Source organism: Dromaius novaehollandiae, unplaced genomic scaffold (genome assembly GCF_036370855.1).
Source record: "Dromaius novaehollandiae isolate bDroNov1 unplaced genomic scaffold, bDroNov1.hap1 HAP1_SCAFFOLD_27, whole genome shotgun sequence".
Taxonomy (NCBI): Eukaryota; Metazoa; Chordata; class Aves; order Casuariiformes; family Dromaiidae; genus Dromaius; species Dromaius novaehollandiae.
Window position 1 is genome coordinate 4,657,568 of NW_026991415.1, and position 27,849 is coordinate 4,685,416.

General features: G+C 50.2%; 1 protein-coding gene across 1 annotated transcript; it reads right to left on the reverse strand.

The window, feature by feature from the left end:
* Positions 1-27,849, reverse strand: LOC135326334 (olfactory receptor 14A16-like). The gene is made up of 3 exons (XM_064504215.1): positions 27,821-27,849; positions 1,214-1,277; positions 1-882 (listed from the first exon to the last, which is right to left on the reverse strand). Exons 1-3 carry the CDS (start codon positions 27,847-27,849, stop codon positions 1-3), a joined length of 975 nt encoding a protein of 324 aa, XP_064360285.1.

The following is a 27,849-nucleotide window of genomic DNA, read 5'->3' on the forward strand; positions in this document are numbered from 1 at the left end:
TCATTCCCATTGAATCATTTTCCTCAGGGCCTCCTTGAGCTCCTTGTTCCTCATGCTGTAGATGAGGGGGTTCACTGCTGGAGGCACCACCGAGTACAGAACAGCCACCACCACATCCAGAGCTCGGGGGGAGAGGGAGGGGGGCTTCAGGTAGGCAAACAGGCCAGTGCTGACAAACAGGGAAACCACGGCCAGGTGAGGGAGGCACATGGAAAAGGCTTTGTGCCGGCCCTGCTCAGAGGGGATCCTCAGCACAGCAGTGAAGATTTGCACGTAGGACAGCACAATGAAAATGAAACACCCAAAGACTAAACAGGCAATAACCACAATAAGTCCAAGTTCCCTGAGGTAGGATTCTGAGCAGGAGAGCTTGAGGATTTGGGGAACTTCACAGAAGAATTGCTCTACTGCATTGCCTTGGCAGCGTGGTATTGAAAATGTGTTAGCAGTGTGCAGGAGAGCGTTGACAAAACCACTGGCCCAGGCGGATGCTGCCATTTGGACACAAGCTCTGCTGCCCATGATGGTCCTGTAGTGCAGGGGTCTGCAGATGGCAATGTAGCGGTCATAGGCCATGACTGTGAGGAGAGAACACTCAGCTCCAAGTGAAAAGACAAACAGGAAGAGCTGGGCAGCACATCCTGAGTAGGAAATGGCTGTGGTGTCCCACAGGGAATTGGCCATGGATTTGGGAACAGTGGTGGAGATGGAGCCAAGGTCGAGGAGGGAGAGATTGAGGAGGAAGAAGTACATGGGGGTGTGGAGGCGGTGGTCGCAGGCTACGGCTGTGATGACAAGTCCGTTGCCCAGGAAGGCAGCCAGGTAGATGCCCAGGAAGAGTGAGAAGTGCAAGACCTGCAGCTCCCGTGTGTCCGCAAATGCCTGGAGGAGGAACTCGTTGAAGGAGCTGCTGTTCAACATTTGCTCCCCCTGGCCATGGGGGACTGTCCAAGGAGGAAAAGACATTGACAAGTTAGGAGAGACTTTTAAAGGAAAATAAATAAATAATGTTTTTCCTCTCTTATTAAAAATCCCATATTTCTTCTCTCTTTATTGGGAGGCCTTTTGCCCAGTTCTCTTGCTTGAGCTCTGGTTTGTGTCAGCAGAGTGTATCATGAGGAGCAGGGACCTCTGCCCATAGGTTCCAGAGGAGTCTGTCCTGCTGTACAGCAGGGGGTACATGGGAATGGGGGTGACTAGCTCTGAGACTCACAATTTCTGTCAAATGAAATTCACTCATCTTGTGGAAGAGCTTTTCAGCATCTTCTCTCCCAATTCTAAAGGACAAGGGTTGCAGAAGTGAGTTTCAGGGATTTTTTTAATATTGTTTATTTTCTTTGAGAGGCCCTTGTCTCCCCTGGGGAGTGCTCTTTAAAAGTAGAAATCCTTGGCATTTCTACTGTGAGTCCTGAGAGGAAAGCATCCACTGTCACTTGGAGTGGGGACATCTCGACTGTCTAGTAGTCTCCTTCCTACCTGTCCTGTGCTTGCACCTCTTTGAGCTGGAGCATGCTGTTCCCCCAAAAGAAACCAGCCCCTGCTGAGAGCAGACAAATACAGTTTCAAAGTGCACATCTCCAACCTTCTCACCCTTTCTCCAGGCACCTGAGGGAGGTCTCCACACTCCCCTTCTAGCCAAGGACACACAGGGCTCTTTTCAGATGCCCATGTACAGCCTCCCACCACCATCTCCATGCTCTCAGCATCTCTGCAGCTTCATAGAGATGCTACGAGATCACAGACATGTTACGAGACAGCAGTGTCTTTCTAGAGTGCAGCTTACAGCCTGGCAAGACCCAACAGGGAAACAGTCAAGACTGTTAGGATTGAAGATGGGGTCTCCTCAAAGGAGAGTCAGCTCATTTCCCAACTCCACAGACTGTGTTTCCTTTATCTGCACAAGTTTGAAGGGGGCTGGGGCAACCTCATTTCCATGCAGACTCCTCTGCTCTAAAACTCGCAGTGCTGGTGTCTGAACTGCAGCTGAAACCTCCCAACCCCAGGCAGATCGAGAGAAGAACAGGAGCAGCATGGACAGGAGGGAAAAAAAAGGAGCAACATCATGATCCTGGTGCTGAAGGAGGCAAGGAGACAGAGAGACAGAGGGGCACTTGGGAAAGCCTTCACCTTACCCAGCTGGGCATGCCACCTCGCAGACAGTGACATTTGCAGAGCAGTCGCTCTCAGCCCCTTTGTTGGGCAGCACAAAACAGGCCCGTGGCAGCTGTCAGACCCCTCTCCTCTGCCAGGGGTCTGGCTGCAGAGGAGGCAGCTCATGCCCTGGACTTCACGACTGTCAGGACAGAGGCTCTGCTGGGTGGGAGAGAAGACATGGGGGAGTGCTCAGAGGAAGGTGTCTGCATCGGAGGGATTGACCATAACTTGCCCAAACCCATCCTGCCATGCTGATTTTGTTCACCGTTCCCTCTCATTCCCTGCCCATCTCTGCTGCCTGGCACTGTCCCTGCTGCCTGGAGCCTTCTCTGTCCCAACATCTTTTACCTGTCGGTGCTCACAGACCCTGTCCCACTCTCTGTGTGCTCAATTCTGCCCTACAGAAACCTTCCAGGACTGAAACCTGGGCAGGGAAATCCCTGTGCTTGCAGGTGCTAAACACATAGACCCTGATGAGACCATAAAGGTAGTGCCGGTGCTGCTGTAGATGGAGGTGGGGTTGAAGGGGTTTGCTGAGCTTTCTCATAGACCTCCTCATCTCCGAGAGTGAAGGTTAGTGAGTCCCAGTTCCTTGCCAAAAGAGCAAAATCTTTTTTCTCCCTGCCAAAATAAGGAAACTGAAAGCCCTGGAAGGAAAGCTCCTTCCCTTTCATGTAGCCCTTTTCTCACCTTCCTCTGCAGTGCAGGGGCACTGCTCTGAATCACAGCTCTGGGCAGACCTAGGTGCACGCCCCGGCTTCAGAGCCCTGCAGCCATCCCTGGGAGAGGGTAGCAGCATGTCCTGTCCCCATGATGGTGTGGCAGGGAATCCCTGCTGTAAAACATCTCCCCCTCCTCCAAATGGGAGATGCCAGGAGAATGACCCTTAAAAAACCTATCAGTCTTGGGATGGAATAGGTTTAAAAGAGCCATCCAGGAACCTCAGTAGCATTGCCCTGCAGCCAGAGACTTACTGTGCAGAGAGCTGTGAAGATTTCTCCCACAAGCAGCTCTCCTCTGTCCTCCCACTCCACACTGCCTTCCACTTCTCCCTGCCTTCTCTCCTCTCATGTCAGCAGCAGCAGGCAGTGCCTGCAGCCCTGCTGCTCCTTGCAGAGGAGCTGCTCCTGCACACAGCAGTCTCTGGGCAGTGCTGCCAGGTTGCCATGAGCTCCCTCCATCCCAGGAGACTGGCCCCACTCAGGAGCAGAGGCCCAGCTGATGGCATGAATTTCTCTGTCCCTTGTGCTCCCTCCTCCTGGGAAATGTTCACTGCAATAAACTAAAATAATCACCTATTGTCCTTTTCTAAAGAGTAGAGAAAGACAGATTCCAACATTGCAATTTATTTCATCAGACGGTGACTCTGGAAGCCCTGAATTCCCATCTCTTAGCTAGGCAGGACACCTAGGCAGGGACAAGAAGGCAGTTCATTGACACATGGTTCAGGTGTTGATTTATTTGAGTCAATCTGGACATCACATGCTGGTATAGAAACCCCTGGGATGCAGTGGGATTCAGATCCCTCCTGTGAACTGCACAGACATGCAGGAGGTGGGATTCCCCTTGCCAAAACTGCAGTGAGCACAACATAGAGGTCTGCATGGAAGCTCCTTGTCTAAGCTCCCGTTATAATCACTGGAGATGGAGGGTGGGAGTCATTTGCTCATACACAAACACCTGGGGACAGCTGAAGAGACAGAGGTGGTCCCAGGCATGTGCCAGTGTCTGCTTGCTCTGATGGAGCAACTGTGAGACCTGCATCCTCCTAGAGCATCAGGTGGGGGCCAGGTGGGGAATTGCCTTGGCCATCTGAAATGACACTAGATGCCATCTATTACTACTAAAGCTCCACTCACTATGAAGCTGAGACATATGAAGACTCCAATGTTACAAACAGCTATTGTGCTTCAGTGCAGACACTTGATTTAATGACACAGAAATAGGCCATAGGCAGGGCCATGTCCCATGCTTGGGGTGTCCAGCACAACCACATGTCTCTATCACATACAGCATGGGGCCTAAAGGAAAACCATGCCCCTTTGGAGTGGTTGCTGGGCAAGTGCCCCAGGACATCTTGGGTTTCTTACCCATGCCCAAAGAAATAAATCTCCAACACTGCCTTTAGGCAAAGTCTGTACTGTCTGCATCTAAGTGTGCTGCATAGAAGGGAGGTACATCACACCAAGATCTCCACTCTAGTCTCTGCACTCTCAACCCTTCTAGCTGTCCTCCTCCTGAACGTCTCCTCACTCTGCCAGATGATTTGAACAGGGACCAGGCAAATGATGACCTCAGGGTGGCTGGATCAGAGACTGCCCAGGCCCAGGGAATTCCTCAGTTGCACCTTGACCTTCCTGGAGATTGGTTCAAAAAGTCTGTCAGAGGCCAAACACGCAGACTCAGCTCAGGCAGCAACCCCCTATCCTGGCATTCCTGCATGGCCTAGCTCTGTTTCTCCCTGGCCTTGGGCACTGCAGGGTTTGCTCTCTTAGTGGGAACCTCCTTTCACCAATACATTGCCACCTGCTATCCATGCCAGCATGTCACCACTTGCAATCAAAGCCTCTGCATACATGAGGTCCTTGGAAACATGTTTTCCTGTGACAAATCTTCGGTGGGCACCACAGCTGAGGTGCTGAAGCCAACATATATGCAAAGATATGCAGCCTGGGGTGCAGGCAGGAGCAAATGGAGACACACAAGCTGTCACAGGAGTGCCACATGGTTGGAAGACCAGAGATGTGGTGGGATCACTGGTGACTGGTGTCCTTCAATGGCAGGGTGCAAGTTCTTCAGGAGAGACCACTAGGGGAGATCAGGAGGGTCAGCTTGAACGTATGGAGCTCTTCCATGGGATGGACAAAGAGAGGCAGCTCTGAAGGGCAGAGGAGTTCAGGAAAGCCAGCAGGTCATTAAGCACCCATCAGGCATGAGAATCCTCCATATGAACAGCTTGTAAAATTAGTAGACACCTCTGGACCCCAGCTTGGCTAAACAGGGAGCTCACACCTGAGATCCAGGGCAGTAAGGCAGCCTATGGGAAAGGGAGGAAGGCAGAGGCTGCAAAGGAGGAACTTAGAAATATTGTCCAGCAAAGCAGGGATGGTGCTAAGGAAGCCAAAGCTCCCCTGGGACAGAGACACTTGCAGGGGATGTGAAGGACAGGAAGAAGAGCTGCTACTGCTTCAGTGACAGTAAAAGAATAAACAAGGAGATGTGGGCTCACTGCTGAAAGGGGCAGGGATTCTTGTAAAAGCAGATGTAGCTAGGTCTGGGGAAGTCAAGTCCTTCTAGCTTCAGCCTTCACCCACAAGGTCTCCTGAGCTGCTGGGCCTTGAGTCAAGAGTCTTGAGGAGAAAACCAACCCGCAGAGCCAAAGTCTCTAGAACTCAACCCATACAAGTCTATGGGACTGGATGTCTGGCATCCATGGACATGGAGAGAGCTGGCTGCTATGACAGCAAAGCTGCTCTCTGTCATCTTTGAAAGGTTGTGAAGATCAGGGGAGGTCCCAATGAGCAGAAAAAGGAAGCCAGGTAAAGGCGGGTTATGCAGGGGTATACCCCACATCCTGTCCTGTCTGAAAGGCTCATCAGCAGGGCAGGACACCACATGCATCAGGACAGGCAGAGACCTGGCCAGCAGAGGAGTGAACCAAGGAGAAGGGCATGCATGTTACGAGCAATGCCATATGAGCCAGTGATGCGTGCTCACCACAAATGAAGGCAGCTGCATATAGGACTGCATTAGGAAGAGCATGGCCACCCAGGCAAGGGCACTTCTTATCCCCCTCAACTCAGCACTGCTGTGGCCACGTCTGGAACAGTGTGTCCCAGTGTGGGCTGCCCAGTGCTGGAGGAATGGGGAGCAACTGGAGAGGGTCCAGAGGAGGTCTGTCAAGATGGGGTTGGGGGCATGAAGCACACATGGCCTGTCTGGAGAGGTTGAGGGACCTGGGCTGCTTTAGCCTGCTGAAGTGGAGGCTAAGGCCAATACAGTCGATGCCTGTGACTGCCTGTGGCAGGGTGTTTTCAGACAGGATGGAGCTTTTCTTAGTAGTGGGAAGCAGCATGAGAAGAGCCACAAACTGCATCTTGAGAAGTTCAGACTGCCCTTCATGTAACAAGAATGTCACTTGTAGGGTAGTGCTGTGGTGCAACCGGACACCCAGAGGGACTCCATGATCAGCCCCTGGCTTTGTGTTCCAAGCGGCAGCCAGCAAGGACAGAGGGACATCAGTAAAGGTGGGGAGATCCTGCAGTGAGAGCAAGGGGGAGAAGCAGGTTGGGTGTCTACAACCTGCAGAGAAACAGGTGCAGCTTTTGGACAGCTTAGGACAGCCTGCAATGGAGATGACCAAGGGCAATGCCAAGGCTGAAAGTCTCCAAGAGAACTGAGGTCTTTGTCCCCTTTGCTACGGTGAGCACCTGTGCCATTGAGGCCCACGAGAAGATGTTTCCTTACAGCACTGTGGCCGTTCTGCCTCCTCACCTCCAGGGAGCCCCGGAGGTGCCGAATTGTTGTCCTGCACAAGGCATTGCGCAACCCCCCTTCCTTTCCCCACCCCAATCTGACACTGCCCCTAGGAAGAGCTGTGAGCGACATGTGAGGCAAAGGATCACCCTACCACAGAGCTGGCTGTAGGGCTTGGCCATTCTGCTTGATAACACACACCAAGGTTGACTTGGCATCACAGCCGCCTGCACATTGCCTTTGCCTGCCTGCAATCAGGGCCTCCAGCTTTGTGCTCTAATCAGCCCATGGGGAGGCTTTCTTGGTAATGACCCTCAGTGGGACCAATTAACTTGTAAACTTGGATTCTGACTTCAACTTCTTGAGAGCTTAGCTCAGTCTCCTCTCAGCATTGGAGGCTCATGGACTCAGCACCAAATACACCCGAGGGGAAATTAAACTGCAAAAAGCCCTAAGAAGCCATGCCTCTTTCCATAATTTTCTTCAGCTCTTCAATTCTTGTGTGGCTAATTGAAGAGGTTTTGGGGTGCATTTAACAGAAAATTTCAATGAGTATCAAAAAAACAAAAAAACCCAAGCATTTCTGCTTTTAAATTTTTCCTTATTTTTCAGCTTACAAAATAGAGTGATATCCACATTCTCCAACTGATTTTGATCCAGTTTTAGTTGTCTGCCTGCATACCCTAATCCCACGTTGCTGGTGGAGCTGTGGGCATGGGTGGGAAGACCAGGGCCACCACATCCTCCACTGCAGTGCAGAAGGACCCAGGCTGGAGCTGAATTTTTGTGCTTAGCATCTTCTGTTATTCAGGGAGAGAAGATGTTTTGAGCTTTTCTCAGCAGTCCGGGGACATTGTCCCCAGAGTTTTCAGCTAAATTTCCTGAGATGACTTATGAAAGCTTCCCTGTGTCAGCATCCACTGGCAGTCTATGCCCCAGTCCTAAGAAGTACATTTGCAGCATTTTATTAATATTTTTCAGATTTTGTTTATAATAACCCCCGTGACTGAGACACACAATTCACATTTCTTCCTTTCACTACTACAATCCAACAAGAAAATAAATCTCCTGAGGCACCTGTATTTCGTAGCTACATATCTCTGTGTGTGAGATATTTTATATGATACATAATTAAAATTGCTATCTCGAGAAACATCATGACTGGGGGAAAAGTTGAACCTTTGCTCGGCCAATGGCTTCCTTCAAGGCCAGTTTCACAGTCTTGTTTCTGAGACTGTAGATGAAGGGATTTAAGAATGGGTACAGGACAGTGTTCAGCAAAGCTACGGTTCTGTTGGTCTCCAAGGAAACATCTTCTGAGGGTTGTGCGTAGAGAACAATGCAGCTTCCATATGCGATGGCTAAGGTGATGAGATGGGAAGAACATGTAGCAAAAGCTTTCTTCCTCCCAGATGCTGATGGCATGTGCAGAATACAATGGAAGATGCACATGTAGGGCACCAGGACTAAACATGAGGAACCCAGCACTGCAAATGATATGAAAAGAGAGTCTACTTTCCAAGGCAGGCTGGTGTCAGAGCAGGACAGTTTGAACAAGGGAGAGTTGTCACCAAAAAATGGTGGATTTTGTTTGGGCCACAGAACGTCAGCTTTGAGAGCAGGACCAGGCGGGAACTCGAGAGTGTGAAGCCTATGACCCAAGCAGCAACAACGAGGTGGGTGCAGAGCTGCCACTTCACGACAGCAGCATAATGCAAAGGTTGGCAGATGGCAACGTAGCGGTCAAAGGACATGACAACAAGGAGACCCATCTCTGTACCACCCAGGGCAAAATAGATATAGGACTGGGCAAAGCAGCTGCTTAATGAGATTGTCCTCCTACCAGAGCTCAGAATCACCAACAGTTTGATAGTTGTGGAGGATGTAAACCAGATTTCCAGGAATGCCAGATTGCTGATGAAAAAGTACATGGGGGTTTGCAGGCAGTGATCCACACACATGAGGAAAATGATCGTTGTGCTCCCTATCACAGTTGTCAGGTATATGAGCAGAAGGAGCAGGGAGAGAAACAGCTGTAGTCTTCGATGAAGCCCTGAGAAACCCTCTAGGATGAACTCAGCAACTACAGTTTCATTTCCTGGTCCCATGCCCAATTTCAGTACATCCTGCTGAGAGAGGAGCAGGAAGAAACAAGTGTGAGAATTCCACAGCCTGCACAGGAGGGTGTATCCTTCCTTCTTTGCTCCCTTGCTTGCTTCCTATGTAACACAGACAGAATATTCCTCTCAACCATTCATTGCACCCTGATTTCTCCGTTTCACATTTACAGTCCTCAGAGATTTTACTCTCTTCTTTCTACCTTTTCCAAATTCTCACAAAGGATTCTTTCCCAAGAGCACAATATTTTAAAGAGATTGTGAACTATTTCATGCCATGCCTTGGAAATTCCCAGTTCACTTTGACTCATTGCAAACCTCCATCACATCTGTGTTTCAAAAGCCAAACTAATGTCCCAGCAAAAATGCTTACTGTTATCTGCAGATGCCAGTCCATCCCTTTATATATGCATTTTGAAAGTTATTCCTTCTACTTTTCAGTAGTTGCCTTTTTTGATTCAGAACATCTGGGAGGCTGTTGATTTCGAAACAAGTCAATATCGAGTATCTCTTTTGTAATCCCCTGCTTTCTTCCACATCTTCTTTCTCCGGAAAAGGGGAGGAAATAGGGAACAAGTATAGCTTGCCTTCTTTAATACTCTAAATAGTGAAATTCATTACCGTTCCCTTCAGCCATTGGATGTGGCTTTCCCTTTAGGGGAGGGGGGAATCATCTCATGCGAAAAACCTAAAGGCTGTCCTTCAGGTTATTTGAAACAGGAAGCATCTGGAACAAAGAAAACATGAAGCAGGGTTATATTTTAGGTGTCCAGAAGTTGGGCGCTTCAGTTTGAGCAAGTTAGCATACTCCCATATTGCCAGGGCAGAGAGAGAAGAGTGTCTGGAAGAGACTGGTAACACTTCTTTCACATGCTGGTTATAGTCTGGGAGGACCCAACCTCTAGAGCTCTTGCTTCGTCTCCATTGACTATGTAGGGAGCCAAGGGAAAATGAGTACGGGCTCCAGCTGCTCACACACACCTCCAATGAAGTAGATGAAACTCCCTATTTCAATCTCAAATCTCCTAATTTATTTAGTAGCTAATTTCTTTTTCAAACAAATGGACACGTCTAACAGAAGGAAGCCCAGGGAAAACACAGGCAATAAATGCTGACGTTTTCCCCTCCACCTTTGCATTTGGTTTTAGACATATCAAGGAAAGGAGCAGATGACTCTATAAAGAGGATGCCTCAAAAATGCAAGGGAGGAGGAGGAGATGATGGGTTTTAAGCAGTGAAACAGAGGTTCTCCACAAACTGTGTTGTCTCCCCAGACTCCATCTCAGAGCATAGCACGTGGCTCTTATACAGGGAGTAAAATGGGAAGCCCAGTGGTGGGCAATACCCCATGTTTGCACTGGCATTTTAACTTGGGGCTCAGGTTAGTCCTAGATCCCAAATACTCTGTCTTGCTCTCTGCCTCTAGTCTGGCATAGGGGGATCTCTGCACTGGGTTCATCTGGAAGATTTGCTGAAATTTAGCTGCTGGCAGTAATTGTTTGAGCAAAAGCTCAAGCCCAGTCACCTACAGCAATATCGCTGTAGTCTCTCTTGTGTTATGATTTCATGGTAATTTTGAATGATGGTTACAGAGAAATTGAGGCAGCTTTGCAATAAAGACCTACCTATGTCACCTTTGTACATTAAGGAAAGAGCAATGGCAAAGATTGGTGGCACCAAACCGTGACAGCTGTTTCAGAAAGGTTGTCATCTTCTACTCCTCAGCCGTCAATGGAAAGAGGCAGACTGCAATGGTCTGAATCACCTTTTAGGGATGCCTTCCTCTCCTGTTTGATCAGACAGGGAACTGGAACGGGATACATTCCATCTCTAGAAAGGCTATTGCCAAAACAGACCAAAGTAGGCCCAGCAAGTACAAGAGCAGAAAGGAGAGGGAGAGAAACAAGGAGAAATGCTGTGACCCTGCTGCCAAGGGAAGAGAGACAGAGGGGCACCTTCCCCAGACTGCACCTCCTAGACAGTGTGTCCTCCCAGGGCAGTCATTCTCAGAGCCTTTGCCTTGCAGTGGGAAATGGGCATGTGGCAGGAGAGAGGCAGCTCTGCTTTCTGGAAATCTGACTGCCAAGGAAGTGAAAGATGCCCTAGACCCCTTCACTGTCAGAGCAGAGGGAGGGCTCTGTTGGGTGGGAGAGGAGAAAAGGGTGGCTTGCTCAGAGGAAGACATCTAGAATGAAGGACCACAAGAGAGTTGCCTGAATTCATCCTACCACAGTGTTTCTGTGGGCACTTTCCTAGCACTCCCTGACCATATCTTAGCTGCCTGGAACTGTTCCCACTGGGAGCTCTTTCTCTGTCCCCACATCTCTCTCCTGTCAGTGCTCACAGACCCCATCCCACCCACTGGGCATTTGGCTCTGCCCTACTGAAACCTTCCAGCAAAAGGGCACTGCCCAGGGGCATCTCTGTGTTGGCAGGACCTAAGGAGCAGGTAGGTGAGACACAGCATGATGAGAATGATGAGAGCTACAAAGGGGATATTGCTGCTGCCTGCAGGTAAAAAGGCATTTGAAGGAACTTTCTGGGATCCTTGCAGACCTGTTGATCCCTCACAGTAACACTGCAGAACTCTCCTTCAGGCACCTAAACGTAAAACATCCTTTTTGATGTGTGCCCTGCCAAAGATACAAAACAAAATCTGAGCCTCATGAGAGTGGTTTCCCTTTCAGGTAAGCCTGCCATGAGTGTCCTCTTGCAAAGTCTCTTCCAGGCATGCTCTCGGGGTGAGCTGGAGCTGAGAGCAACCCTGACCCATGCAGCACCCTCTCAATGGGAGGAGAATGAACCTGCCCTAGCAGGGGTCGCTCCTCCCACTCAGGGCTTCTCCCCTCAGTGCCGTGGGGAGCTCCCCAGGCAGGCTGAGTGCTGACCTTTGCAGACAGCAGAGTCACTGCCCTGAGCACACAGCACCCTGGGGCACAGGGATGCTGCTCTGAATCACTGCCCTGGGCAGATCTGGGTGCCCACCCTAGCAGAACACTGCTGCAGTATCTCTGGAAGAAGGTACCAGGATGCCCTGTCCCGTAGCAGGATGCCCTGTCCCTGTGATACTGAGGCAGGGAATCCTGCTCTGAAGCATCTCCTCCTCCTGCTATGCCCTGGGTAATCCAGGAGAGAGAGCATTAAAATGCCTGTCACCCCATGTTACGGGGCTGGGTTCAGAAGACCCCTCCAGGAACCTCAGTAGTATCACCCTGCAGCCAGAGACTTACCGTGCAAAGGGCTGTGAAGATTTCTCCCACAGTGAGCTCTCCTCTGTCCTCCCACTCCACACTGCCTTCCACTTCTCGCTGCCTTCTCTCAGCTCATGTCAGCAGCAGCAGGCAGTGCCCGCAGCCCTGCTGCTCTTGGCAGAGGAGCTGCTCCTGCACACAGCTGTGTCTGGGCAGTGCTGCCAGGTTGCCATGAGCTCCCTCCATCCCAGGAGCCTGGCCCCACTCAGGAGCAGTGGCCCAGCTGAAGGCCTGAATTTCTCTGTCCCTTGTGCTCCCTCCTCCTGGGAAGTGTTCACTGAAGTAAACTAAAATAATCACCTATTGTCTTTTGCTAAAGAGTGGAGAAAGACAGATTCCAACATTGCAATTTCTTTCATCAGAGGGTGACTATCTACGAGAGGTGGAAACGTCCCACTCTGGAAGCCCCTATTCCCATCTCTTTACTAGGCAGGACACTTAGACAGAGACAAGAAGGGAGCTCATGGACACATGGTTCAGGTATTGATTCGGATGAGTCAATCTGGGCATCTCATGATGGTTTAGAAGTCCCTGGGCTGGAATGGCATTCCGATCCCTCCCGTGAACTCTACAAACACACAGCTGAGATTCCCCTTGCCAAAACTGAAGTGAGCACAACAGAGAGATCTGCCCATGAGTTCCTTGTCTAAGCTCCCATTATAATCACTGGAGATGGAGGGTGGGAGTCAGTTGCCCATACACAAACACCTGGCGACATGTGAAGAGACAGAGGTGGTCCGAAGCATGTGCTGATGTCTGCTTGCTCTGATGGAGTGACTATGAGACCCACATCCTTCTGCAGCATCAGGTGGGGGCCAGGTGGAGAATCTTCTTGGTCATCTCAAATGACCCTGGATGCCTACTACAACTAAAGCTCATCTCACTAGGAAGCTGAGACAGCTGAAGAGCCCAACGTTAAAAATAGCTATTGTGGTTTCAGTGCAGACACTTCATTTAATGACACGGAAATAGGCCTGCAGGGCCATTTCAGATGCTTGGGGTGTCCAGGACAACCACATGTCAACAGTAGATACAGTATGGTACCTACAGGAAAACTATGCCCCTTCAGAGTGGTTGCTGTGCCAGTGTCCCAGGACATCTTAAGATTCCTGCCTGTGCCCAAACAAATGAATCCCACCACTGTCTTTAGGCAGTCTACACTGTCTGCATCCAAGTATGCTTCATAAATGGGAGGGGCACATCACAGCAAGGTCTCCGCTCTAGTCGCTACCCTCTCCAACCCTTCTAGCTCTCCTCCCTCTGAATGTCTTCTCACCCCCCAATAGGATAAGAACAGGGACTGGGCTAATGGTGTCCTCAGGGTGGCTGGATCACCAGCTGCCCAGGCCCAGGGGCTTCTGCAGTTGCACCTTGTCCTTCCTGGAGATTGGTTCAAGTCTGCCACAGGCCCAAAGGTGCTGCACAGTCAGCTCAGGCAGCCAACCCCTCTCCTGGCATTCCTGCACAGCCCAGCTCTGTTTCTCCCTGGCCTTGGGCACTGCAGGGTTTGCTCTCTTAGTGGCAACCTCCTTTCACCATTACATTGCCACCTGCTATCCATGCCAGCATGTCAATGCTTGCAGTCAAAGTCTTCGCATACATGAGGTCCTTGGTAACATGTTTTCCTGTGACAAATCTTCAGTCAGCGCCACAGCTGAGGTGCTGAAGCCAACACATATGCAAACACATGCAGCCTGGGATGCAGGCAGGAGCAAATGGAGATGCACAAGCTGTCACAGGAGTGCCACATGGTTGGAATAGCTGAGATGTGGTGGGATCACTCCCATGATGGAGTCATTCAATGGCAGTGTGCAAGTTCTTCACGAGAGACCACCAGGGAACATCAGGAGGGGGATGCCCTATGTGTGAAGGGGCATCTTGGATGTATGGAGCTCCTCCATGGGATGGACCAATGGAGGCAGCTCTGAAGGGCAGAGGAGCTCAGGAAAGCCACTAGGTCATTAAGGAGAGCACCCGACAATCACAAGAATCCTCCAAATGAACAGTTTGTAAAATGTGACATCTCTGGAGCCCAGCATGGCTAAACAGGGAACTCCCACGGGAGCTCCAGGGTAATGAGGCAGCCTATGGAACGGGGAAGAAGGGAGAGGCTGCAAAGGAGGAATTTGGAAACATTGTCCATCAAAGCAGCACTGGTGCTCAGGAAGCCAAAGCTCCCCTGGGACAGAGACACTTGCAGGGGATGTGAAGGACAGGAAGATGAGCTTCTACTGCTTCAGTGACAGTAAAAGAATAAACAAGGAGATGTGGGCTCCCTGCTGAAAGGGGCAGGGATTCTTGTAAAAGCAGATGTAGATAGGTGTGGGCAAGTCAAGTCCTTCCTGGCTGCAGCCTTCACCCACAGGGTCTCCTGAGCTGTTGTGCTTCGAGTCAGGAGTCCTGAGGAGAATATGAACGCACAGTGCCTAAGTCTCTAGAACTCAACCCATACAAGTCTATGGGACTGGGTGGCTGGCACCCACGGACATGGAGAGAGCTGGCTGCTATGACAGCAAGGCTGCTCTCTGTCATCTTGGAAAGCTTGTGGAGATCAGGGGAGGTCCCAGTGAGCAGAAAAAGCAAGCCAGATAAAGGCAGGGTATGCAGGGGTATACCCCACATGCTGTCCTGTTTGAAAGGCTCATCAGCAGGACAGAACACCACATGCATCAGGACAGGCAGAGACCTGACCGGCAGAGGAGTGACCCTGAGGAGAAGGCCCTGGACGTTACAAGCAATGCCATATGAGGCAGTGATGCGTGCTCACCACAAGTGAGGCCAGCTGCATACAGGACTGCATTAGGAAGAACATGGCCACCCAGGCAAGGGCACTTCTTATCGCCTTCTTGACTCAGCACCAGTGTGGCCATGTCTGGAACAGTGTGTCCCAGTGTGGGCTGCCCAGTGCGGGAGGAATGGGGAGCAACTGGAGAGGGCCCAAAGGAGGTCTGCTAAGATGGGACTGGGGGCCTGAAGCACATGGCCTTTATGGAGAGACTGAGGGATCTGGGCTTCTTTAGTCTGGTGAAGGGGAGGCTAAGGCCAGTACAGTAGCTGTCTGTGATTGCCTGTGACAGGGTGTTTTCAGAGATGAGGGAGCAGCATGAGAAGGAGAATGAGCCACAAACTGCATCTGGAGAGGTTCAGACTGCCCTTTAGGTAACAAGAATGTCACCTGTAGGGTAGTGCTGTGGTGCAGCAGGACACCCAGAGGGACTCCATGATCAGCCCCTGGCTTTGTGTTTCAGGCAGCAGCCAGCAATGACAGAGGGACATCAGTAAAGATGGGGAGATCCTGCAGTAAGAACAAGGGGGAGAAGCAGGTTGGGTGTCTACAGGCTGCAGAGAAACAGGACAGCTTTTGGACAGTGTAGGACAGCCTGTGGTGGAGATGACCAAGGGCAATGCCAAGGCTGAAAGCCTCCAACAGAACTGAGGTCTTTGTCCCCTTTGCTATGGCTGGTGTTTCTGCCACAGAGGCCTATGAGAAGATGACATTTCCTTAAAGCACTGTGGCCGTGCTGCCTCCTCGCCTCCAGCGAGCCCAGGAGGTGCCGTACCGCTGTTCTGCACCAGGCAGTGCACACCCCCCCACACCCTTACACTACCCCCAGGAAGAGTCCTTAGCAAAGTGTGAGGAAAAGGATCACCCTACCCCAGGACTGGCTGTGGGGCTTGGCCATTCTGTTTGTAAAACACATCCAGGTTGACCTGGCATCAGAGCCACCTGCACATTGCCTTTGCCTACCTGCAATCAGGCCTCCAACTTTCTGCTGTAATCAGCCCCTGGGGAGGCTTTCTTGGTAATGGCCCTCAGTGGGACCCATTAACACTGCAGGAAACTTGGAAACTTGGCTTCTGACTTCAACTTCTTGAGAGGTTTGTTCAGTCTCCTCTCAGCATCGAAGGCTCATGCACCAAATACACCATGGGGCTCATTAAAATTCAAAAAGCCCTAAGGAACCATGCCTCTTTCCATAATTTTCTTCAGCTCTTCAATTCTTCTGTGGCTAATTGGAGAGGTTTCAGGAGTCTATGTACAAGAGGAAGATTTCAATGAGTACCAAAATAAAAAAAAAGGATTTCTGCTTTTAAAGTTTTCCTTATTTTTCACCTTATAAACTAGAGTGATATCCACATTCTCCAACTGATACTGATCCAGAGTGTCTCCTAAAGAAGTCTGGACATGTAGGAAAAGCAGCATCCTTGAGGTCAGACATCCATGGAAAAGATTCTGCCCCAGCCCTGCCATTTCCCTCATCAGCCACTGGGGACTTAGAGCACTCTTGGTAAAATCTAACCTTCTTCCACTCAAGGCTGTAGCGGGAGGTTACTGCTCAAGTGCACCAATTCCCACCTGCTTTCTTTAGAGAACTAGCTACAAACAGACACAGAAGGATTTGTCTTAGTTGCTATCAAAGAAAAATGAACATGATCCAGTGACATAAAAAATAAAACACACTCCTCAACTGTATGTCAAGTCCAAGTTGCCTCCGGCAAGGTCCACAATCTACAAGGAATAACCTTCCTTGACATGTTTTCCCAAATAGATAGGAATGGGTGGATAGACACACAGTGAAGGAGCTGGTTGAAGGACAGTTAAACTGCTGAGAGGTGAGGCAAGCTTTAGACTCCCTGAAGCTTAAAGCAGCAACTGGAGAGTTGAGAAGTATCTGAATGATAAAGAGCAAAGGGAGGAGGAAGACTGGACAACTATGGAAAGTGCATATGCCCAGATGGTCTGATGCAAAGCTGACTTTAGAAATGATCAATTTAATCAGAGCATGTGGAAATAGGTGAAACACTAGTGAGGTTAGAGCCACAGCATAACAGACGGAGCAGTGGTAATGCAAGTCAAGCGGCAGATCAACATTTCTTCTCCTGAGATCCGTGACCTTCCTTAAATTTTTGATTACATCATCATGAGAAAACACTGACATATTATTAAAATTATTCAGTCATTTCAGCTGATGAAAATGATCTCATACATATATATATATATATATATTTTAATGTTGAGAACAGTTCTTCACCTTTCCAGGCACAGCTCAGGTGTCCAACCACAAGCACCCAGTAGCACTTGGAGAGGCCCCGGTGTCTCTGAGGCACCTGCCTGGGCCTGGCAGCTCTCAGAGGGGACCTGTGGGAGACCGGAGCCCCTGGGAGCTGCAGAGGGAGGCTGGGCAGAGGGGACCAGGGCACCTGATGTGGCACCAGAAATCCATGACCCTGTGACTGCATCCCACCCCAGTTCTGAAAAATCACTTTCTTTTTCAGACAAAAAGATAATGCATAATCGCCCCAGAAGACTAGTATACTGAAACACAACAAATCAAGAAAGACAATAAAAGCACAGAAAAATGAAAAGCTGGAAAGTATAACCATGCATTTATTTGCTTTAAAATCTCTTTATTTCAGTTTCTTTCTCGTTTCATTTTTAATGTCATTTTCAAAACATTTTTGCTATAATCAGGCCTACACTGTTAAAAAAAGATTTCTGTGTCTCACACAGAGCCCAGTGCTCAGAAAACCATCCCCTGCTCATGCTGTCCATGCCACCCCTCACTCTTTGCACAGAGCACGTCACACTCTGAGGTGTCGGGCTCTCTCAACTGATGAGGAAAGCAGGGGGACCCGCTTCGTCTATTTTTGGATGGCCAAATTTGCACAAATCTCGACATACCTGTGCTACTGTGACCTTTTAAAGGAGTCCCTAAAACATCTAGCCACATGCCCTGTTCATTCCCTGCATGGTCAGTGAAGTGTGACTTCATTTTCAGGGACAACAGGGAGGAGGCTGATCTCACCCCACGTCAGACCCCGCCACTGCAGATGTCTCTGTCTGACCCAGTTGTCTGCACCTCTGTTTCTAGTCAATGGAGGGAAATAAGTTGTCTCAACTGAGTTCTTTTGAGATACTTTTCCTAATGACAAGCTAAGGTTATGTAGGAGCCCCCTCCAAAATCTCCAGCACCACGTGGGAACACAGCTATCCCAGGGCATCTCAGGCAGCAACAGCTTCTCTGTGTGGGCAAATGAATCAAGCCCCAAAAGGAGATTCTAGTCGTAAGTTGAAATCTTCTCCAAAAATAATTCAATTTGATAATTGACAAAAAAATCCTCTTTTCCAAAACTTCACATATTTTTTCCATTTCCATATATATATTTTTTTTTCTTTCTTATTAATTGTCAGCACCATGTTTGTGCGCTACAGAGATCATGGCTATGAAGCATGGCAGGCACCAGGGTTCCAGATAAAGCTCTCAGGATGATGTGTGCTAAGGGCACATTTGCTCTTTTTTGGTGTATCATCTCTATCTTAAGCACCACAGACTGGGAAACCTTGCTGAGGACTTTTAAAAACAAAGAGCCTGCTTTGGTGCCTCAAGGAGGAAGGCTGCATCCTCTCCCCATACGGTCCTACATCCTGTTTCTACAAAAAGAGCAACCCACAGTAGTTATCAGTTTCGAGGCTCTCCAAAGCATCTCAGCTTGTGGCCACGCTTTGTGCTGTTTCATCCCACATGACTTTTCTCCTGTCTTTGAAAAAGCCCAAACCCCAAACCAACCCTCCAATCCCAGGTCACTACACAGGTCTGCCCAGGGCAGAGACCTGTCAGTGTAGGCACGCAGAAGAGACCTCTCCAATGCCCCATTTAAGATATTTCACAGCCTTTGGCAATATCTGGAGATGTTCTTGAAGGATTTATCAGAAATTTTTGGAAAATACCTGGGGCGAAGGGAGGTGACTGCTTTCCAGAACATGAGGGAAATCTCTCTGTTCTTGCCCTGCCTGTGCCATCTCCATGGCGGTGACCTACTGAGCCCCCAGATGACACGAGCTGAGGTCACAGTTGGAAGTGCTGCATCACAGGGAGGTCTCCCCGGTGCTGCCATGGCAGTGTCCTCACTTCCCTGTGAGGGTTGGGTGCTGCTGGGCACTGCTCACACGCTCCCCACCACTGCTCTTTGGGGATGCTCCCTGGCAAAGGGTGGGGACAAGAGGCAGTGGGGCTGTTTTGGGGCTACTCATCGACAGGCAGAGGAGCAGGGACACGTTGGAGAGGAGATTTGACAAGATTGGAAGAACATTCTTTTTCTCCAGCTGGAGAGGTAAGCTGAGGGCAAGAGGTCAAGTGAGATGGAGGACTGCTGGACCCAGACAATCAGCCTGGACCACAGTTCCTTGTTCCCAGCACTCCTGAAGCTCTCCACCAAGGGTAAGGGCTTCGGGAGCTCCTTCCCAAGGTGTCACCCAGAGACTGTTAACTGCAAAAACTGCTATACGTCTTGGGCTGAGGAGGTGGCTGGACAGCGCTTGGGGCTGCCACAAGAGCCCTGCCTGAGGGTCCCACCTGGCTCAGTGGATAATGTGGCAGCCAGGACTCCTGGGTCCTGGGGAAGGGGCTGCCCTGAGCCCCAAGGCTCCTCTGGGGCCAACTCCATCCCCTCATGGCAGGGGGCAATCCATGGCCAGGTTTCCTGGGAGTGGGTCCCCCTTTGGGATCTGGCTCTGGCAGGAAAGAGGTCCTGTCTCCTGGAGGCTGCGGTGTTCTGCACCTCCTGTGGGGCTCTCAAGTGCCTGCTGGAAATGCCCATATAGGAAATGAAACCTTCACCTTGTAATAACCCCAGGGCATCTACTTGTTTGGGAGAACCTCTCTTCCTCCTCGCTGGATCCTTTTATGCTTCCAACGTGGCAGAGCATGTTTTGGGCTCAGAGATCTTGTCCTCCGATGCCCACAGCCCCTGTCCTCCTGCAAATGGGGTCAGACCTCTGCACCCAAAAGACAGCCTGCTTGGGGGAGCAGCTTGGGAAGAGGTGGGGGTGCCATCACCACCCCACAAGACCCTGCTGACCCCAAGCCTGTTTCTCTGAGCCGTGGGGGGCAGTGCTGGGGGGAGCCCAGCAGGGCCATCTCCCCACCCCCTCCTGGCCCCACACCTCCGCTGCCCAGCATCGCCAGGCCCAGAGCTGCTCTGGCCCTGGCTGCCCCGGGGCCCCGGGGCTCCTCAGCCCTGCGGAGTGACATGCTGGGGCCCAGCCCAGCCCCGCAGAGAGCAGCCCCTGCCTGGCCATAGCCCTGCCCTGGGACTGGGAATTGACTTTGAGGTCACTCCTGTCCCAGCAGCATATAGGCCTGCAGCAGGCACCTGGCTGTAAATGCAGACATGGAGTTTGACTTTGTACTGCTTCCTGAGTATAGGCTTACAACCCTCCAGCAGTCGATGAGGGAGTCCAGCCAGAATTTTTATGCCGCTAAATGAATTAAGAGCTGGTGTGAACAGTGACAGTAGTAATCTCTGATTTCCAGTGTCTGTGTGCTGCAGAAAAATCTGCCCCATCATGACACCAGGAGACTTCGGAGATTCTTCTCCAAGATATGAATGATATCTCTGTTCCTTGATTCCTGGAGGTGGGAAGTGTGTTTTTTTAGGCTAGAGGCATAGCAGTTGCCTCTCTCTCCTTTTAGCAAAGGCTAAGGGGGGGATACTGCCCATAGAGCTAACTGGTGCAGATACTCTTTTCTTCTCATGTGGCAGGACCCTAGAAACTCTTTGCTTATAATGCAGTAGTCCAATTAGCCCTTAGTTAACCATTTGAGTAACTCCCTTCCAATCCAGTGAATTATAGAGAGGATCTTGAGCTCTTCCTGCTGAAGGCCTCACTGCTTTGGGGCTCCCTGCTGCTCCCTGCACCCTGCACACTGCCCTGGCACCAGACATCCAGGGCTGACATCCAGCGGGAGGCCACAGAGAGCAGTTTAGATCATGTGGGACTTTTTTCACCCACACAGTTAACAAGGAAATGGTCTTGCCACAGTGAAGCGCTCAGAGATACTCTTTCAAGTGGCAGTGCTACAATCATTAGCTTTTAAAATGGCCAAAATAAGGAAACTTCCAAAGACAAAGTATTTCTCCAGAAAATAATTGGCCTTTGAAAACACTTCTCCCAGATGCGCAGTGACTACAGTGAGTCGTGATGCTCAAGCACTTGCCTGCAAGTCAGCAGGAAATACTTCAGGGATCATAGCTGAGAATCAGCTTGCAAAGCTGAAGTTGTTTTGTGCAGATAACTTGCAAACCTCCTCAGAATTATGTTCCTCACCTTTCCACATGCTCCTCTCTGCTCTAGGGGAGTCATTTCTGACCTGACAGTTCAGGTGTCCAACTCACCTGAGCACGTTTTGCAGTGTGTCACTGAGCTGGTTGAGGCCTGCAGGTTCTGAAGCTCCTGCCTGATCAGCTCCGACACAGCCTGGGTCTTAGCTCACTCGTGGACTCTTCTTTGCAAGTGAACGCCCTGTGAGATGAAATCCCAAGTGTGGATCTGAGGCTGATTTGGACAAAGGTGCCCTCTTGGCAGTGAGGTGTGGATAAAAGCAAGTGAGGGTCAGTTCCTTCTGGAGTGGTGCAGGGCTGTCCCAGCAGGCCTTGCACACTGTAAAAAACCCATCTGGCTGGTAATAATCCATCATGCGCTACTTTGGGAAGGTTGAGGTGCCAAAGCAAGCCTCCAGATAATGTCCACGGTGTCTCTGGGACACGGGGGCAGCACGCTGGGCTCAGAGAAGACCTAGGTGAGGAGCTGTGCGCTGCTTGGTGGCAGGTGTGCTGCAGAGGGCTAGTCCTGAGCAGGGAGGCCGTGAGCCGTGCCTGCCAGTTTGCCAGCTGCAGGCTGGTGGGGTGGCTGCAGCAGAGGTGCCCTCACAATCAGCACCCAGATGGGTCCCTGTCACCTGCATCGCCCCCTCCCCTCCCCAGGGCTGTCATTTCTGCTGGGTGGGCTCTCTGAGGTGCTGGGTGACATCACAAAGCCTGCTGGCCAGCACATCTGCTGAGGGCCAATCAGGCAGCTGCAGTGGCAGTGACCTCACAGTCAACACTGCAGCCATGTCCCCTTTGCCTGCCTCTCCCCATCCTCCTATCTGTATATCATCTCTGGTGGGGTGAGAGGTGGTGTGATTCTCTTCTTGTCCTCATGAAACTGAGGTCCTGAGGAAGGCAGGCTGGGGTGGCGAGGAGGTGCAGGTGTGCTCTGTGCAAAGGGGTGGCTGGAGTGCAGAGACCTTTGCCTTGGAGCAGGTGATGAGCCAGTGGAGACCTTGTAGTAAGGATAAGAGGACACAGCAGTCTGGGTGACATTCTGGTAGGTGATTCAGCTAATTTGGGCTCTGCTTGGCAGGATCCAACAGCAGACTTCTCTGGTGGGGCAGAGGGGCCATGAGGCCTCTGTAAAGACAGACTAGACAGAGGAAGAGAGGACAGAGAGGCAGAAGAAGAGAGAGGAGACATGTCAATTTGAATGCAGTAGTTTCTCAGAACAAGGTTTTTCCATTCAGAGTGTTGGTAGGAAATTTATCACATTGAATAACTGTACGTTTATATAAATATATACACTCACATAGAGTAATTACTGTAGTGTATGCATATGGTGCTGCCAATCAGAAGGAAAGAAATTATTCATTAGAATTGATATGTTTGAAATTCTGAAAACAAAGATTTGTTTCAGTTCTTGCATAGAGCTATTTCTGGCATAGGTTTCACCCAATGACGGGAACTTTACATTCAGGCCTTTAGAGATACATACAGAGGCCACTGCTGCCTGAGATGCCCTGTGTAGCTGTGTTCCTGTGTGACGCTGGGAAATGTGACCCAAGAACCATGAGAACCTTTCTGGAGCATTAGCTGGTCACCAGGAGAAGCATCTCCAGACCTCTCAGTGGGACAACTATTTTCTTTCCATTGACTAGAAAGGGAAGTCCAGACAACTGCATTAGCCAGAGACATCTGCACTGCAGGCATCCACCATCAGATCAGATAATTCCCATCCCTGTTGTCACCTGAAATGGAGTCACACTTCATGACCATACAGGGAATGAAAAGAGAGCATGGCTAGATGTGTAGGGACTCCTTCAAGATGTCACTGTAACACAGGTACATTGAGATTTGTGCAAATTAGGCCATCGATAATGAGGGCATTTTATTGAAGCTGGTCAGCCTGCTTTCCTCTATCAGCTGTGAGCGGGCGACACCTCATGCTACAACTCACTGTGTGCAGAAAGTGAGATATGGCAAGGAAGATTCTGGGCAGGGAGTGGTTTGAGGGGCGCTGGACTTCTGCAAGACACAAAAATAGTATTTTTAATAGTGTAGGCGTTATTATAAAAGATATCTTCAGGAACTGTCAATAGAAATGAAAGAAGAAAGAAATTTAAAAAATTATCTAAAGCAAAAAAAAGTTTTGTTACATCTTTCAGCTTTTGAAACATCTTTGTGTTCTTATTGAACTGGGGAAGTGATTTTCAGAGCTGGGCTGGGATGCAGTCACAGGGTCATGGACATGTGATGCCATTGCAGGTGCCCTGGTCCCCTCTGCCCAGGCTCCCTCTGCAGCTCCCAGGGGCTCCGATCTCCCACAGGTCCCCTGCGAGAGCTGCCAGGCCCAGGCAGGTGCCTCATAGACACCGGGGCCACTCCAAGTGCCACTGGGTGCTTGTGGTTGGACACCTGAGCTCTGCCTGGAAAGGGGAAGAACTCTTTTCAACATTAGAAAAAATATGAGCCCACTTTCATCAGCTCAGATGATTGACTAATTTTAATGTCAATGTTTTCCTGTGATGAAAGAGTGGAAATCTTCAGGAAGGGTGTTAATCTCAGGAGAAGAAATATCGATCTGCCCTTCACCTTGTGTTTCCACTGCTCTGTCTATTAGGCTGTGGATGTAATCTCAGTGATCTCTCACATATCTGCATGTGACCTGATTAACTTGGTCATTTCTAAAGTCATCCGCATCAGACTCTCTGGGTGTACACACTTTCCATAGTTTCCCAGTTTTCCTCCTCCCCTTGCTCTTTATCATTCCGATGCCTCTCAACTCTCCAGTTGCTGCACTGAGCTTCTGGGAGTCTGAAGCTTGCCTCAGCTTTCAGCAGTCTCACTGTCTCTTTAGCCAGCTCCTTTGTTCTGTTTCCTGTCTATCCTTTCCTATCTATCTGTCGAAAACATTTCAAGGAAGGTTATGTCTTGTGGGCAGTGGAGCTTACTGGAGGCAGCTTGGACTTGGCATAGAGTTGAGGAGGGTCTTTTATCTTTTATTAAACTGTTTCAAACTTTATTTTTCTTTGATCGCAATTAAGACAAACCCTTCTGTGTCTCTTTGCAGCTAGTTCTCTAAGGAAAGCAGGTGGGAATTGGTGCACATGAGCTGTAACCTTCAGCTACAGACTTGAGAGGAAAAACCTTAGATCTTAACCAGGGTGATCTAAGTTCCCAGTGGCTGATTTGGGAACTGGCAGGGCTGGGGAGCTGGGGAGGAAATTTGTCCATACGTGTCTCCTATCCAAACTACTGTTTTTCCTACATGTCCAGACTTCATTCAGGCATCCAGTGGGTCAGTGTGAATTGGAGAACGTGGGTATGGCTTATTCTGAAAACTGAAGAATAAAGAAAGCTTCAGAAGCAGACATTTTTTCCTGTTCAGGTGCTCATTGAAATCTGCCTAATCTCAGTACTCTCCTGAAAGCTTCCCAATTAGCCACACAAGACTTGAAGAACTGAAGGAAATTATGGAAGCAGGCATTGGTCCTTAGGGATTTTGGTATTTTCATGACCCCTCGAGTGTATTTGGTTCTGAGCCCATGAACTGCAGATGCTGAGAAGAGACTGAAGAAATCTCTCAACAAGTTACAGTCAGAAGCAAATCCCAAGTTTCTTGGAGCGTTAACAGGTCCTACTGAGGGCAATTACCAAGAAAGCCTCCCCAGGGTCTGATTAGAGCAGAAAGCTGGAGGCCCTGATTGCAGGTAGGCAAAGGCAATGTGCAGGTGGCTCTGATGCCAAGTCAGCCTGGATGTGTGTTATCAAGCAGAGCAGCCAGGCACTGACAGCCAGCCCCTGGGTAGGGTGATGCTTTCCATCATGCTTTGCTCAGGGCTCTTCCTGGGGGCAGTGTGTGGGTGGGTGTGTGCAACGCCGAGTGCCGGACCATGATACGGCACCTGCTGGGCTCCCAAGGGACAAGGAGGCAGCAAGGCCACAGTGCTTTAAGGAATGGTGCCTTCTCATGGGCTTAGTGGCAGAGACTCCATCCAAAGCCAAGAGGAGAAAGACCTATCTATGTCGGGAGATTTCAGCCTTGGCAGTGCCCTTGGCCATCTCCACCACAGGCTGTCCTATGCTTTCCCACACCTGTGCCTGTATCCTTGCAGACTGTAGACACCCAACCTGCTTCCCCACCTTGCTCTCACCCCGGGGTCTCCCGACCTCTCCTGATGTCTTCCTGTCCTCACTTGCTTTTCCTTGAAACACAAAGCCAGGCTGATCGTGGAGTCCCTCTGGGTGACCTATTGTACCACAGCAGTACTCTATGAGTGACATTTTCTTTTCCTAATGTCACATCTAAGCGCCACAAGCTGCTGCTTGTGGCTTTTTCTCCTTCTCATGCTGTTTCCCACTCCTAAGATAAGCTTGATCATCTCTGAAACCACCCTTCAAGCAGTCACAGGCTCCTACTCTACTGCCCTTTGCCTGCACTTCAGCAGGCTGAAGAAGCCCAGGTCCCTCAACCTCTCCCCATGGACGGGTTTATTCCCCCACTAGGCACAGGACTTGACACTTCTCTTGTAAATCTTTATGAGGTATCTGTTGTCTGAATCACCCGACTTTCTCAAGAGCCTTCGGGACTGAAGTGCCTCTGTATGAAAATAAAACAAAACAAAACAAAAAAACAGTGCCAATGAGTTAAGGGTAAGCAGGCGTGGGGTGGGCTGTATGGGAAGGGATCAGGATGGTAAAAGAGACAGACTTAAAAGGGGTGGAAAAAGGAAGCTAAAAGTGAAACAAAGGATGGATCAGGGCTGTCTTGGGGATTCCTGCCAAGAAGCCCTGCATCTGAACAATTCTGCCTGGAGGAGCACAAGAAAGGTGGCCTAATTCCACTGTCACAGGGAACCAGCGTCCTTTCCCTGACGTCAACAAGAGAAGATCGAGAGTGGAAAGAATCACAGACTCCTTCAGGGTGGAAGGGACCTCAGGAGGTCTCTAGCCCAATCTCCTTGCTCACAGCAAGGTCAGCTCTGCGGTCAGACTAGCTTGCTCTGGCCTTCCTCCAGTCTGGTCTTGGAAACCTCCAAGGCAGGAGACTGCACAGCCTCTCTGGGCAACCACTTCCAAAGCTTGACCATCCTCATAGTGGAAAAGCTTTTCCTTATGTCCTGCATGAATGTCTCTTCTTTCAGCCAATGCCCATTGTCTCTTGTCCTCCCACCATGCACCCTGGTGAAGAGCCTAGCTCCATCTTGTTGATGACCTCCTCGTAGCCATTGGAAGGCTGCTGTGAGATCCCTCCAAAGCCATCTCTTCTGCAAGTTGAACCAGCCCCATTTCCTCTCAGAGCAAGTGCTCCAGCTCCTTGGCTACTGTGAGGATCCTTGGCTGAATTTGCTCCCAGTTATCATCCTCTTTCATTTTCTGGGAACCCAACACTGGATGCAGTATTCTCGAGGTGGTCTAATGAATAGAAGGTGATCATCATTCCCCTCGACCTCCTGGCTGTGCTCCTGGTCAGACAGCTCATGATGCTTCTGGCCTTCTTTGCTGCCAGGCAACACTGCTGGCTCATGCTTTGCCTCTGTCCACCAGGACCCTCAGGTCCTTTTCACCAAAGTGAGGCTGAACTGCCTGCAGCTCCCCAGGTTGCCCTTGTGGCCTTTTGTGAAGAGGGATGCAACATTTGCCTTTCTCCAGTCATTGGGACTTCACCCCATCTCCACAACCTTTCAGAAATGGTGGTGAGTGGCCTTGCAGTGACAGCAGTCAGCTCTCACAGCATCCTCGTATGCAGCTCACCCAACCATCCAACAACTTGTGTAGTTTGAGTTCTCACAAGGAATCCCTCACTAACCTCATCCACCATTGGCTGCTTTTCTCCTCTGGAGTCCTGACTCAAGGCACAACAGCCCAGGAGACCTTGCTTGTGGAAAGGGAAGCTAACCATGGGTTGAGTTCCTCAGACCTCTCTGCATCTGCTGCTACAAGATTCCCTGTCCCATTTAGCAGTGAGGCCACATTTTCCTTCTTGTTCTTTCATTCTTACTGGAGCAGTAGCAGCTCATCTCCATGCCCTTGACATCCCCTGCAAGGGTCAATCCTAGGGGAGCTTTTTCTTCCCTAACACCATGTCTATGACATGGGACAATATTTCTAAATTCCTCTTTTGCCTCTCCCTTCTTCCCCCTGCTGTATGCTGCCCTAATACCCTGGGGCTAAGCCATGAGTTCCCTGTTTAGCCAAGTTGGTCCCCTGAGGTGTCTGCTAGTTTTAGCGAGTAGCGGGATGGCCCATCCTTGTGCTTGGCAGGTCTGTCCTTAAAGACCTGCTGGCTTTGCTGAGCTCCTGGGCCTCTGAGAGCTGCCTCCCATGGCATCCCCCACCAGTCCCCTGAACAGCCCAGGAAGTCTGCTCCTCTGAAGTCCAGGGTCTGTACTTTGCTACTGTCCTTCCTCACTCCCCTCAGGATCTGGGACTACACATTTTCAGGGTCATGGTAGGCCAGGCTGACACTTCTTATCCCATCCCTGCTCAGTTCCTCCCTGTCTCAAATTTCCAGATACAAGAAGGCATCACCCTTATTGGCTCATCTGGCAGCTGTGCAAAGAAGTTATCCTTGATGCCCTCCAGAAACCTCCTGGCCTGCTTGCACTCTGTGGTTTGCCCTTCCAGTTCATGTCAGGGGGATTAAAGTGTCCCCTTCAACAACCAGGGCCTGTGATCGACAGACTTTCTCACACTGCTTATAGGAGACTGCATCCACCCCCTTACCTGATTAGGTGGTCTTTAGCTTCCATCAT